A 14,173-nucleotide genomic window follows, 5' to 3' on the forward strand; every position below is an offset into this window, starting at 1 on the left:
CTTCATTTCTTTGTTTGCTCTCAGCATATTGAGATTTATTGTAGTTTATGAAAGCCTGATAAAGTGAATCTGGGATTGTATTATGAAGTTTTAATTATGTAAACTAATGCTCCAAAATGGATAAATGGCTTAAAATATTTCTGCAAAGAAACTATGATACTAAATTTATGACTGCAAGGGAATAGTAAGAAAATGGCATATTCTTCATAGCATCTTCATCAGCCATATCATGAGGGTACAGTGATGATGACCTAATGACATCTGATTATATATCATCACAATGCTCCAAAAAGTTTCAGATTTACTAAAATTATTTAATATATAGATTTGTATCCATTATTATTAACCAATGAACCTCATTCAAGCCTTTGACTCATGTTAACTAGTAATATGAATCCATCAGCTCCATTTAAAAATTAAGCATTTTGAACAAAAAGACTAAATTCTATGTTTTAACAATATTTAAAGGCATATGATACTCAATCCAGTCCTTTAAAAAGTTTTTCTAAACACAATGATAAATATTTAGAACTATCTTTTGTAGTTTCTTATTTGTTGTTCATGTTTCTGACTATCTTTGCGATCCTATGTACCCTACTGCCCATATGGTTTTCTTGGCAAAGATACTGGAGTGGTTTGCCATTTCCTTCTTCAGTGGATTAAGGCAAATAGAAGTTAAGTGATTTCCCACAGGTTGTACATATCTGAATCTAAATTTGAACTCAGGTCTTCCTGACTCTAGACACTGGACTCTGTCTGCTGAGCTACCCAGCTGCTTCTTTTCTTACTTAATAGTGAAAGATGAAAGATCATATAAATGAAAAAACACTTCTCTCTGCCATGGCAAAAATGGCTGAAATAATACATGGAAAACAATGTGATAACAAATTCAAGTTATTTCTTTTTCAACAAATGCTTTTGGAAGATATCCAAAAACACTGCTGAATCTTGGAAGAAATAATTTAGTGGAAAATGTTCAAGGAAGAAAGTTTTTTATACAGTTTGACATGAAGTACAGATGTTTCTAATGTGTCCTAGCTTATGGTATTTGCTAGAATCCAATTAAATAATGGAATCCATGTTTGAGAGCTTCTAAAGTTTGCTAGATGGACCAGAGAAGATATTTTCTTAATGGTAAATGCGTTCTTTAACTAGAATGAAGAAAACTTGGAAACTACCTAGGTTTAAGTTGTGAGGAATAAATAGAATGAGGAGTCAGCACAAGAAGTAGGGAAGGAAGAGGGCATCTGGGTGGCAGAGTGATAGTGCTGGGCCTGGAGCTAGGAAGACGCATGTTCCTGCCTTCAAATCTAGTAACAGACACCCACTAGCTGTGTGATCCTGGGAAGTCACTTGATCCTGTTTGCCTCAGTTTCCTTATCTGTCAAATAAGCTGGAGAAGGAAATGGCAAATCATTCCACGTCTCTGGTAAGACATCCCCCAAAGGAATCATGAAGAGTTAAATACAACTGAAAAATGACTAAACAATAAAATAAAAATGACCTTAAATATTAGAATCTTTGCAATACTTTATAACTGTTTAGCTTGTCACAAAGTGAGTTGTCAGACTTCAAGATAAGCTATATATTTTTTATTTTTGTTTTAGTATTTTTGGTTTTAGCAAGGCAATGGGGTTAAGTGACTTGCCCAAGGTTACACTGCTAGGTAGTGTCTGAGGTCAAGGTGCTCTATCCACTGTGCCACCTAGATGCCCTGCTGTAAATGTATCTTTTACAAAAAGACAAGTGTTTCAAATGTTTTGGCTTTCTCTGATGACAAGTAGCTCCTGGTAGCATATTACCTAGTAAATATAAATTTTTAAAAAGGTAGACCTAATCTGTTCCTAGTTTGTTTTTAAAAAAAAAACAAAAAAATAACTGCTTTTCAAAAGAAAATTGTAGTTTAGTTTTTTGAAAATAGCTATTTGGAAATGCTTCTATCTTTAAGTGATTATGTTGCCAAAAACATCACTTACAAAAATTCTGCATATGTGAAAAAGTTGAAAAAAGTTTCAGTGGGTTTTGAATTCATTCATTAGATGTACAAACATTCAATACTGTACAAATGGTTTTTAAGACAACTTACTGACACCAGGGAAGCAGCAAATTACATTATTTTTAACAGCAATCTTTGAATTAATTGGTGGGTGGAATTGAAAAAATGAATGTCATGATTTGTTGAGTGGGGTCAATCACTTCTATTTGTATGTACTTTTCTTTGTGAGGTATCATTTTAGATATAATAGTAAAACCAGGTTTTAAAAAATAAAATTAAAATTGAGAAAACCTGAACTTGAATAAAAACTGAAATAACCTTACCTTGGAACCAGACCTTTAAACAGTTCCCCCCCCCAAAAAAAATTTAGAAAAGACATTCCATAACACTGCTCTTTTTAAAACAAGAATAAAAAATTTTAATATATAAAGTTGTTTGTATGCTAAGTACCCATTGCTAATGGGTTACATAATCAATAAAATTTAGAGACCAGTTCTTTAGCTTGATGCAGATACAGCAATATACATATATATATATATGCATGTTTTTTTCTTTCTCTACATTTGTAGACAAATATGTTTTCTCTCTTTCCCATCTTTTAGAAAATCCCTTAAAGTTTGATATGCAAGAGACCTAGTAAAACATTCTTCCCTGACCAGGAATCTGTCACTCTTTGACTTTAAATTGTGGTCCAAAAGTTCAAGTCCTTTCTCAGAGACCAACTTTTTAATCATCTGGTCACTTCCTCAGCCAGTTTTTCTATGCTCCTATGGACTTCAGTTTCTTGCTCAAGATTTCATAATCTTTGGTAATACTTTTCAGGTCCTTTCCATACATATCATTTATGACAAAAAAACTGAAGTGAAAAGGGAACTGAGGATACAAAGGGAAAAAAATAGTCTTTGTCATTACACTTACACAAACTCCTGATGCAATCAGGTGAGGCATGAAGTAGGTGACACTAAGGTGAACCTTGAAAATGGTGACAAGGATTGTGGAATATAGAGATGAAGAAGGAGTGGACTCCAGGCTTGGGTAAATGTCTAGTTAAGGGTCCAATTGATGAGTTCAGGAATAACTAGTAATCTAGTATGAACGAAAGGCAGAGTTCATGGAAGAAGAGTAATGGGAACTATGTCAAGAAGGATAGGTTGGAGCTAGATGGTAAAGAAGGAAAACTCATGAGTGAACCGAGAGTTTGTATGTGAATCTCTGCTAATAATAACTCATTACTGGTATGAATGCAAATTATTCACTTTATCTGGACTTGTTTCCTTATCCATAAAAGGAAAGGTATGAATAAAATGACTTCTGAGGTCCCTTCCAATTCTAAATCAATGAAAAGCCTGACTTACCAATAACAGCTCTTAAACTTTTTTTTTTTTGGTCATGGATAGCTTTGGCTGTCTAAATCAGCCTTTGGATCCCTTCTCAGAATGTTTTAAAATGTATAATACACATCGAGTTAACAAAGGAAACCAATTGTGCTGAAATAGATAAAAAAAATTTTTTAAATAAAAGTTCTAAATCCAGGTTAAAAAGTTCTATCCTAAGGGAAATGGGGGACACTGCAGGTTTTTGAGTGGTGGTTAAAATGTGATCAGACCCACTAATGCACTGTTAATGGAGTTGTGAACGGATCTAACCATTCTAGAGAACTATTTAGAATAGTCCACAGGGCTATAAAACTGTGATCCGACAATTCCACTACTAGATCATAAAAAAGGGAACAAGACCTATATGTACAAAAATATTCACAGTGGCTCTTTTTGTAGTAACAAAAATCGGAAATTGAGGAAATGCCCTTCAATTGGGGAATGGCTGAATAAATGTAATGGGAGTACTATTGTTCTCTAAGAAATCAAGAGCAGGCAGAATTCAGAAATACCTGCAAAGACTTAAAAGAATTGCTATGTGGGAAGTGAGCAGAACCAGGGGAACACTGTACACCTTATCAGTAAATTTGTTTGATGATCAGTTATTACAGACTTAGCTCTTCTCAGCAGTACAATGATCAAAAGACAATTCTAAAAGACTTGTGATGAAAAATACCATTCACAGCCAGAGAAAGAACTATGGAGTTTAAATGCAGACAAAAGCATATGACTTTCTTTCTTTAAAAATGTTATTTTTTTCCACTTTCATTCAAATATAGTTTTCAACATTACTTTTTTAAGCTTTTGAGTTCCATTCTTTTCTACCACCATCCCTTTCCTCCCTTCTCCCCAAAACATACTATTTTAACTTTTAAAAATTTGTTTTATTTTTTTCCTTTTTTTGTTCTGATTCTTCTTTCATAACATGACTGTGTTAAACATATCAGATTATTCGCTATCAAGGGGAGGGGAGCAGGGAGGGAGAAAAATGTGGAACTCAGAAACTTAGAAAAATGAATGTTGAAAACTATCTTTACATGTAATTAAAAAAATAAGTTGCAAAGAAAAATGTGTTTAGATTTGTGCTTTAGGAAGATGACTTTGGAAGTTGTGTAGATGAAAGTCTGGCATATAGAAAGAGTAGAAGGCTGGAAGATCTATTTGAAGGCTTATTACAATTATTTAGGTAAGAGCTTATGAGAGATTGACTCGTGATGGTAACTGTGTGGATAGGAAGAAAGGGATGGATCAGAGAAACATCAAGGGGGTACAGAAAGAAGTTGTATTTGGAGATAACAGGGAAGTGGGGTCACTTACTCCTTTAACAAACAATTTCTGGTTATGTACTCGTTTTTAGCAACATTTGTGAGATGTTGAAGGTCTCTCAACATTCGAACAACATCTCAAGATGACTGAAGGATCACATCTCACTAAGAGTGGACAGAAGAGCACCTTTAAATGGAATGGATTGCTTTGAGGCAGTATGATTCCCATCATTGGATATTTTCCAGTAGAGGTTGGCTGATTGCTTTTGGGGGGATGTTTTGACCAGGGATACCAGCAAAGCATAGGTTGAATTTGATGCTTTTTTCAATCCTGATGCATCACAGAGATGGTCTTTAGAATCCTAAGAAGCTTAGAGGACAAGCATTTATTATACCTTCCATATGAAAGGCATGGTGCTAAGCACCTTACAAACATCTTATGTAATTTCCATAACAATTATAAAGTAGGTTCTATTATCATCCACATTTTACAATTGAGGAGACTGAGGCACACACAGGTTAAGCAGCTTGTTCAGGGTCACCCAGCTAGGATTTGATGCTGGATTTGAATTTGGGACTTTCTGACTCACTCTATATTAACTCTATCACTGGGTTGACTAATGTGGCAGAAGATATTACTTACACACACACACACACACACACACCACACACACAGACAGCCCGAGTTAAGCATCAATTAGTTTCTTGGGAGAATGGAGAAAAGAAGAGTTATCACCAAACCATTCTCCCATCTGTTGAGAGAGTGGTTAAATCATTGGTAAGGCACCCTCCTCTCCAAGACTCATCTTTCTACTAGTGTAAAATGTGTGTGCCCATCAGAGCTGGCTCAGATGCTGACTAGGAGTCTTTTCAAGTCAGTTTTTTTTTATGTTTTTGCAAGGCAGATTGGGTTAATTGGCTTGCCCAAGGCCACACAGCTAGTAATCATTAAGTGTCTGAGGTCGGATTTGAACTCAGGTCCTCCTGACTCCAGGGCTGGTGCCCTATCCACTGCACCACCTAGCTGGCCCAAGTCAGTTTTCTTATCTGTAAAGTGGGTTAATACTTGTAGAATATGCCTCAAAGGGCTGTTGTACTATATAAGCCTATAATGTTAGAGAAGTGAGGGTTATTACTAGTAGGGAAGTTACAGCACAGTAACAGATCCAGTCACAGCATGGGATTTTTGGGATAAGACAGTCTTAAACATTCATTTTCATGCATAACCAACTGAGTTTACATTCTTTGACCTAGAACCTCTGGCCCCACCCTCTCTCATTGCTGGCCTGGGATGGGGGTACATCACAGGGAATTCTTAATGTACAGGAGGTACAAGTATTAATTCAAAATAAAGTTTAAGCATGGGGTGGGGAGAGAATATTATAGGGAGATGACTACTGCCCCTTGGTTGTATTGCTTAAGTTTCAAGTCTACTAATTTCTCAAGATTCAGCTAGACCCACTTTCTACCAAGAAAATCTGTATCTAAAAGCTAGAATGTAAGCCACAGAAACCAAAGGTTGATTTTTAGGGGTGAATTAGATATTTGACTAAATACCTCAGGCTAATTTTTAAGTTAATTATGTAATGATATCATAAATATCCAAATGGTTCTTTATGGAAAAAAGTTCCCTACCCCTGGTGTAAATGAAAACTCTCCAATTGAAACATTTATTAAGTACCTACTATGTATACTAGAGCTAGAAAAAGAGACAAACTGACAGTCTCTGCCATCAAGATGGTTACTATATAATGGGGGAGATAAGCAAACAAATATGTACAAACAAGCTATATAGCAGATAAATAGGAGATAAATAATGAGGGAAGGCACTGGAATTGTGAGGGTTTATGGAAGACTTTCAGAAAAAGAGAATTATTTGAGATCTGAAGAAAGCCAGGGAAATCAGTAGGTAGAAGAGAGGAAGGAGAGCATTCCTGTCATGGGGGACAGGACAGCCAGAGAGAGTAAGAGGAAAGTGTAAGAAGAGAGGAAAGTTGGGCAGGGGCTAGGTTACAAATAACTTTGAAGGTCTAAGAGCATTCTGTATTTGATCATGGAAATAAGTTTACCAAGTACGTGTGGGGTGACAGTCCTGTGCTCCCCACACCCGAATAAAAACCAGGACAACAGGCATTTTCCTGTTCTAGAACTTGTGTGACCTGACACTGTCCATGGTGGTTCTCACCTTTTGGGACAGAACCCTCACTGGTAGCTTATAGACCTTCTGAGGGTTCCATGTTTTAAAAATAAAGGTGGATTAAAAGTGAATTGTTTTTAGACCCCTGTAACATTCTTCCTCTTCCAGTTCTATAGTGGTTGGCCCATTATCCTGTTGCTCAAAGGGAACAAAAATTGGCTTAAAAAGCTCCCATCTACACTGGGATCAGGCAAGGAATGCAAAGACCTCAATCAGAAGGAATGAGATTCTAACCAAAAGCACACAGAGCACTAGATAAGAATCTCCTTAAAATTTAATTGACTAAATGTGTTACATTCAGTATTCCATGTGTTTCTTCTGGACAAAGAATTGGCATAAATACAAACAAGCTTCTGTGCCTTCTCTAAACAAAGAGATAAAATACTAGAGAGGAGGGAACAGAGTTCACATCTTCATATTTACAGGTTGTCTTTACTTTACAACTTAATGCCAGAAATATTTACAGAAAATACATTAACAACAAAAAGATCATGTCTTGGCAACATACATAAGTTTATACAAATTGTATTGTGATTTCAAGCAAATAATGGCTCTTGCTCACTGCCAGCCACAACTACAAAGCCTGAGAAAGATGCCCTCCATTTATTTCTAGAGAAAGTCTTGAAATGTGAAATTTCAAACAACACCCTTTATATTATCATTTAATAAGGAAAATTAGGGATAAAAGTTGAGAGAGTGACTATTACATGTGAAGCAGAGCTGCTGAGAAACTGTTTGCTTCAATTTTCTACAAGTGGTATTTCTAAGATTTGCCTTTGTAGCAGCTCTCTAAGTACAGAAAGCATTTGAGATGGTTTAAATGCACAAAACAATATGTTTAGGAAGGTATAATCCAGTGCTTAAATGGGACTTGAAATTGTTTTTAAATAGAAAAATTGAATTACCAAATAGGAAAGTAATGTCAAATTCTCTGATATCACAAAATTATATAATCTGCCATCCAGGTCAGTTATACTCACCATTTTGAGTAAAATTTAATCTTCCAATAATATTGTTATACTATTGCATTTGGGTACTTGAAATTCACCAAGTACTTCCCAACAAATGCAGAAGAGGTAAGTTTGTGAAGGCCTCATATCCTGGTCAACCTATAGTCAACATATATTATTTACCGTTATTATTTTTCATTTCTTGAAAGAGGATAAGAGGAGAAGAATGGACACAATTCCTCAGAACAGAAAAAGTACAAGTGGATGAGAAAGAAAAATGTTACATAATTATACTGCCTACATAGGAGAAACTAGGAATAATAAAGGAAGGAAAAAACAAATAAAATGGACCAAGAGGATAAGCAGCCAAGAGAGGTGTGAAGCATGGGAAAGCATGGGGATGATCAGTCATATCCACTCATTTTCAGAGCTGCTGATAACAGAAAAAAACTTGGCAGTTTATTTCAGAAGACATCTTAACAGAAATGTGTGTATGTACATGAGCACTTGTTAAAAGTGGTTGCCCTTACAACTGAAATTTTGTAACTCTTGTTCATGTGACATACTCATCCTCTAGTGTAAGCCAAATAGTCCGTTAAAGTTACCTGTAGCAAAGTCACTTATGTGACTAAATATATTTTTTAGACAAATACATTATAGATGAAGTAAACTGAAGTAGCTTTTGATGTCCCAAAGTGTTAATTGAGCATATGCAGAAAAATTCAATAGTGGCAGAAAAATTCAATAGTGGAATAGTAAAGACTTATGTGACAACTGAGTACAAGCACATGCATTGGCCATGCCATTTAATGTGGACTAAAATAGATTTCTCATAGGCCATATTAACCAGAGTGATTTGTATAAAGTAACACAGTGGGTGAGTTTAAGTGATCATGCACTCAAACCAACACTGCATAAGTCTAACAATTTTGGTTAAGAAGTTCCCCTATGGCTGCAGCTTTTATCTGATCTTGAGGTCATGCAATGTGAGACAACATACATATTTCTAGGGACTAAAGTAGAATTCGTTTCAGTTTTTGCGCTTTTTTTGATTTTCAGAGAGATCACCGAGCCCCACTGTCCACTGTTTTCTTTCCATTAATAGCAAGCATATATATATATATGTGTGTGTGTGTGTGTGTGTGTATATATATATATACACACACATATATATGTGTATATATATGTATATATATATACACACACACATACATATATATGTATATATATATATGTATACACACACACACACACACACACACACACACACACACACACACGGCATTCTTTAAGGTTTATTCATTTGTTAAAGAGGGAAAATTATCCAGAAATGTTAGCAAGAAGAAGAAAAGGAGTCAGGAACATTTTCCTTTTTCATGAATACAGCTTTTCCTGACATCAATATTTTTGTAAAAATTAAGTTTTATTCAAAGAATAATTGATAAGCAAGACTTTATTAGTCAATCAACAAAATTTTTGGATTAAAAAATTTAAGTTATTACTACCATCTTCTTGATTGATTAAACTGAAAGATAAAGGTCAGTTTTTCCTTGCAAATGTGCAAACCCTGATGTCCTATCAAGATTTCACACAGTCACTTAATTTTCATGGTGGGAAAAATTTATTATATTTCCTCCACTGCATTAGCAATCTGGAAATAATTTTATTCTTGTTTAGTTTGAAAAGAAATAAAGAGTTATTAGAATTGTATTATACCAGAGGGGGTAAACTGGGTGAATAAAAATAAATGACCTGGATGTAAAGGAAGAGTTTAAAAAACCCCAAACATTGCAGGGCAAACTTAGAAAACAAAAGCTGTTAAGTTCACATCTCTGCCTACAGTTGGCAAACCACATACCTTATTGAATAAGATGATCTGAACTGAGCAGGGGAAGGTGGGTGGTAAAAATTAAACTAGAAATAAAACCAAACAGAATATTATCTACCTACTATGCCTAATGTAAAAATGAACAAATTCAATGGAAAAAAAGTGTGATCAATTTTCTCTGAATTTGAATTGGTCATTTAAATACCTGAAGATAAAATAATCTCCAATAAATAATAAAGGGAAAAAAATAGGAAGAATACTGTCTTACACTGCTCTAAGAATCACTATAAGGATACTTTGGATCCACCTAAAACCTTATGTCATTGGAAGAACAGTGAAAGTCAGGTAGAGGGGATGCCTAAAATCACAGTAGGGATTTGAATATGTATTATGTCTTTAGAATAGCATAGCCTAGAACACAGAACGCATGACAAACAGAAACAATTTCTGAAGGAACCCAATAATTCAGGTAAAAGTTGGGTACATTCCTGGCTAATAGGCAATTACTTTTTGCAATACAACTGAATCCGTGAAGTTTAGTTTATATTTTCAAAATTCCTAACTAGATGTTCATTGTATACATTTTCTTGTTGGGTCCTGATATAAAGACAGTTCATACATGAAGCCAAATCATTTTCAACAGTACTTATGAGCTGAAATTTATTGAAACCAGTAAGTAATTTTGTAACATCTTATCTCTGCCTTTCCCAGTATTTGACAAACATCTTTCTTTCTTTCTGTTAAGCTGAACTGGATTCAGGTTGAGTGACAGTTTCATTGATTTAAGTCAGTTTTTCATTTGGTGTTTTTTCTACACTGCTAGGAATGTAGAAAGCAGAACCTCCCCTCTGGATGGACTCCTTCTGTAGTAATTAGCGGTTGTTTTTATATAGATGGTCTGAATAAATGAGGAGAATGATGAGGACGTTGACATATCTATCTTTTTGATATTTGAAGATCGATATTTGAAAGTTGGATCCTTTAAAAAGATCTGCACAAGAGATATCTATGGGTTCTTCTTTTTGTAAAGCTGATGGTAGAATAAGAGGCCAGAATTCTTGCTTTTCTCCCCAGCACAAGCAACTCTAGATTTGGGGAAGTCCTTGGAGATTCTAGGAGAGGAATCAATTTGGTACTGAACCTCCTGGAAAGGTGAGCTGTGTAAGACTGTCTCCAACTTTTAATTTATAAACCACTTTATGCTATTCTTCTTTTCTTGATGAACATTTATCAGAGTTATTTATATTCTCCCGAAATGTACTATTTTAAGTAAAACTATCATTTTAAAAAAGAAAGTTGTATTGGATAAAATTTATACTACCCTGTTAAGGGACTTATGATTGTGTTTGGGAGACCTCCTCTCACCAGAAAGCAGAAAATCTTCTTAAGTTGAACTTAGAATGGTGTCTCTTCTGTTTTGGTGATTGAAAGATAAGCTTTTTTTTTTTTGGTGGTGTAGTAGTATTTTTTCTCTCCAGTCAATACTAGTACTAGTAACATATTTCCATTGTTCCCTCAGGTAGCCACCAATCTCTGATCTAATAATTGTCTTTGGAGGACCTTGGTTTAAGAATTGTAGTTCTTGAGCCCAACCTCTTGGAAGAGTGAAGTATAAAATTCTGGCTCCAACTGCTTATTTCTGTATTTATTGACAATATCTGCAATTTTCTGTTTTCGTCGCACATGTGGAGGATTGTAGAAGTCACTTTCTAGTCTCTTTCTTCTACAAATGTTTATTACCGTTTGCCTAACTAAGAAACCTTGAAAACAAAAAGAATTTTAAAAACAAATATTAAAAATCAATCATCTGCATGTACTATCAGAATTAAACTATTTTTTATTTTTGTTAAGCACCTCTACAATATTTAATTCTGTCTGTGATATTGTCCATCCTCCTAAGGACAGCAGCACTTCTGAGAAAAAGCAACTAAAAGGGATATAATGAAATCAAAATATCTTCTAAATTTCCCTATCAAGTCCTGGGGGTATAACTATTCTTATTTAAGAGCTATATTTTCTGAGATATATTTTGCCTTACTTTCACTCATAATACTAAGCTTAAATGCCTCTCTCATTTTACTTTTTTATTATCAGTGGTAAAAAATAATTATAGCTGAAGCCCAGTATGATCACTTTCACCTTTATAATATATAAAAAAGGTAGTAAAAAGAACAATGAATTGGTAGGGTCTAAGACACTTGAATCTTTGCCACTAATTAACTTGTAGAACCTCGAATAAGTCCCTTGCCCTCATGGGTCTTAGTTTTTCCTTAAAGCTATAAGGGACTGGGGAGGACAGGAAGAGTCTGAGTTGCAATTTTTAAAGTCACATTAGAGCTTTAAAATGCAGTGGTGCCCTGGTAAAATAATTCATACTTTCTTATCCTTAGTATTTAAAGATCTTACCAAGTGCTCTCCTGCTGACAATCATCCCATCCACCAGTGGGATGACCATGTTAAACTTTCCAGTGACTCCTTGAATTTTTATTCTGAATAATCCAGTTTTTAGAGGGTGAATGAAAATGACAGGAACTTCTTTTTCAATGATGACTGTTGATCTTAAAGAAGGATAAAGGGAACAAACTTATTAAAGTAGATAAAAAATAGGATGTCACCAGTAAGCTTAAAGAAAGGAGTTGATATTTTTACATAATTACAGTGACTAGCTACAGGGAGTGAAAAAGGTATTAGAAGGCCATGCCTATTGAAAAGAACTTTCCATGACTTACTGCCAGAGTAGCAAGCTCGTCTCTTTTCCCATTCTTACCAGCTGATTCACATGGAATAAAGGAGATTTGTTTAAAGTTCTTTTATTAATATTGTAAGACAAAAAAAAATAATCTGGCCCTTCAAGGGAAGGGAGCAAATGGATGATTAGGTTTCAATGAGCAACTGCAGTTTTAATTTAAAGGAAAAAAATATGGCAACCTGAGTTGGGGAAACACAAAGGGAAAGAACCTGGCAGGGAAGGCACCCCCACCCTGAAGTGATGAGGTAGGTGTCTTGAGGGAGGAGTGTAAAGTGGTAAAAGACAAACTTCACAATATTTCTTGGACAGTGTTTTTTGGTCAAAGCATCAGCTATGTCCCAAATTATTACAAGAAGAACAACATGATTTACATTAAACTTACACGAACATTTTAAGGACCACATTTATTATATGAAGAAATGTAATCAATATGAAGGCTCAAGATATTTTGTGGTAGGGGCGGCTAGGTGGCACAGTGGATAGAGCACTGGCCCTAGAGTCAGGAGTACCTGAGTTCAAATCCAGCCTCAGACACATAATAATTACCTAGCTGTGTGGCCTTGAACAAGTCACTTAACCCTACTGCCTTGCAAAAACTAAACAAACAAAAAAAAACACCTAAAAAAAATTTTGTGGTAGAGTAAGCCAATTTTCTTTTCTTCAGTTGGGTGAGTCAAAGAAACAAGAGGTAAAAGAATTTGGACAAAACATACTTCAATCCAGATTGCCATTTTTGGCAAAAAAAAAAAAAAAAAAAAAAATCAATACTTTCTCTTGTAAAGCACTGCAGCACATGAACAGTTTAAAAACAAGGGGAAGCAAAAGTACAAAGAAGGGAATGGCTCTTGCGTGAACATGACCTACCTCAAAGAAGTATTACTGTTTACAGTCGTTTCTACACCAGTGCTGATCTCTGACATCAAGTCCGAAAGGGGAAAGTTTTCTAGAAGAAATCAGCATTTGATCATAATTATGATTTTGCTACATCTCTGCTTACACAAAAGTGAATAAAATTCAGCATGTTTTTAAACTGAATTCCCTAAACAATATACAGTAACAGAATGTAGACCAGTAAAAACCCCTCAAATCATGAAACACTAAAACCTCTAATGTTCCCAAGCAAGGTCAAGACAAGCTTAGATTAATCAATTCATGGCTCCAAATGGGTTATTCAAGACAGAGATACTGATGGGATAATCTAACCTTTGGAGATCTCTAAGAGCATCTTTTGAATTGTCTTATAAAATTATTCCTTGGTCATGGTTTGACAGAGTACAAAGCTCAATGTGACCTGATCTGACCCAACAGGCATTTGTCACACTCTTATATAGTTTATATATATACATATATACATATATACATATATACATACATATATATATATATATATATATATATATATATATATATATATATGAAAAACTAAGGAAAAAATTATTTGTAGTTACAAATAAAAAAAAAACACTAAACCTTTCAATTCTACCATGAATACTTGTTTTGGTTAATCAAGACTCACCTCCCAACTAATAAAAGGAGATAGATTTATAAAAAGAAGTCCCAAGGAAGCCTTGTGTAAACTGATAAAGAGTGAAGTATGTAGGACCAAGAAAACAACGTACACACTGAGGATAATGTAATGGAAAGAACACAATGAAACTGAACACTAATTATAATTACCAAGCTTGGCCCCAGAGAAGAGTTGAAAAAGTGACCCTGACTCCCTTCCCTGAAGAGGCTGGAGGGGCAGGGGAACAAAGAGTGTAGTCAGTCCTCCATATACTGTCAGATGTGGTAGATGCTGCTTAGTTTTGT

The 14,173-nt window shown here is 34.9% G+C and overlaps 1 protein-coding gene across 5 annotated transcripts in view; it reads right to left on the bottom strand.

The window, feature by feature from the left end:
• Nucleotides 1-2,419: 2,419 nt before the first annotated feature.
• The window catches only part of RALGAPB (Ral GTPase activating protein non-catalytic subunit beta), a 102,500-nt gene continuing 90,746 nt past the window's right edge, over nucleotides 2,420-14,173 (bottom strand). For 4 of the 5 annotated variants that reach the window (XM_074211949.1, XM_074211948.1, XM_074211951.1 and 1 more), the window contains 3 exons: nucleotides 13,226-13,304; nucleotides 12,019-12,170; nucleotides 2,422-11,372 (listed from right to left, as the gene is read on the bottom strand). In XM_074211949.1, coding sequence (XP_074068050.1) covers nucleotides 11,179-11,372; nucleotides 12,019-12,170; nucleotides 13,226-13,304 — 425 coding nt within the window. In that variant the 3' untranslated portion in view covers nucleotides 2,422-11,178. Of the gene's footprint in view, nucleotides 11,373-12,018; nucleotides 12,171-13,225; nucleotides 13,305-14,173 lie in introns of all 5 variants that reach the window. The other variant, XM_074211952.1, reaches the window with a different exon arrangement.

The sequence above is a fragment of the Macrotis lagotis genome, chromosome 1 (assembly GCF_037893015.1).
Source record: "Macrotis lagotis isolate mMagLag1 chromosome 1, bilby.v1.9.chrom.fasta, whole genome shotgun sequence".
NCBI classification, from domain to species: Eukaryota; Metazoa; Chordata; class Mammalia; order Peramelemorphia; family Peramelidae; genus Macrotis; species Macrotis lagotis.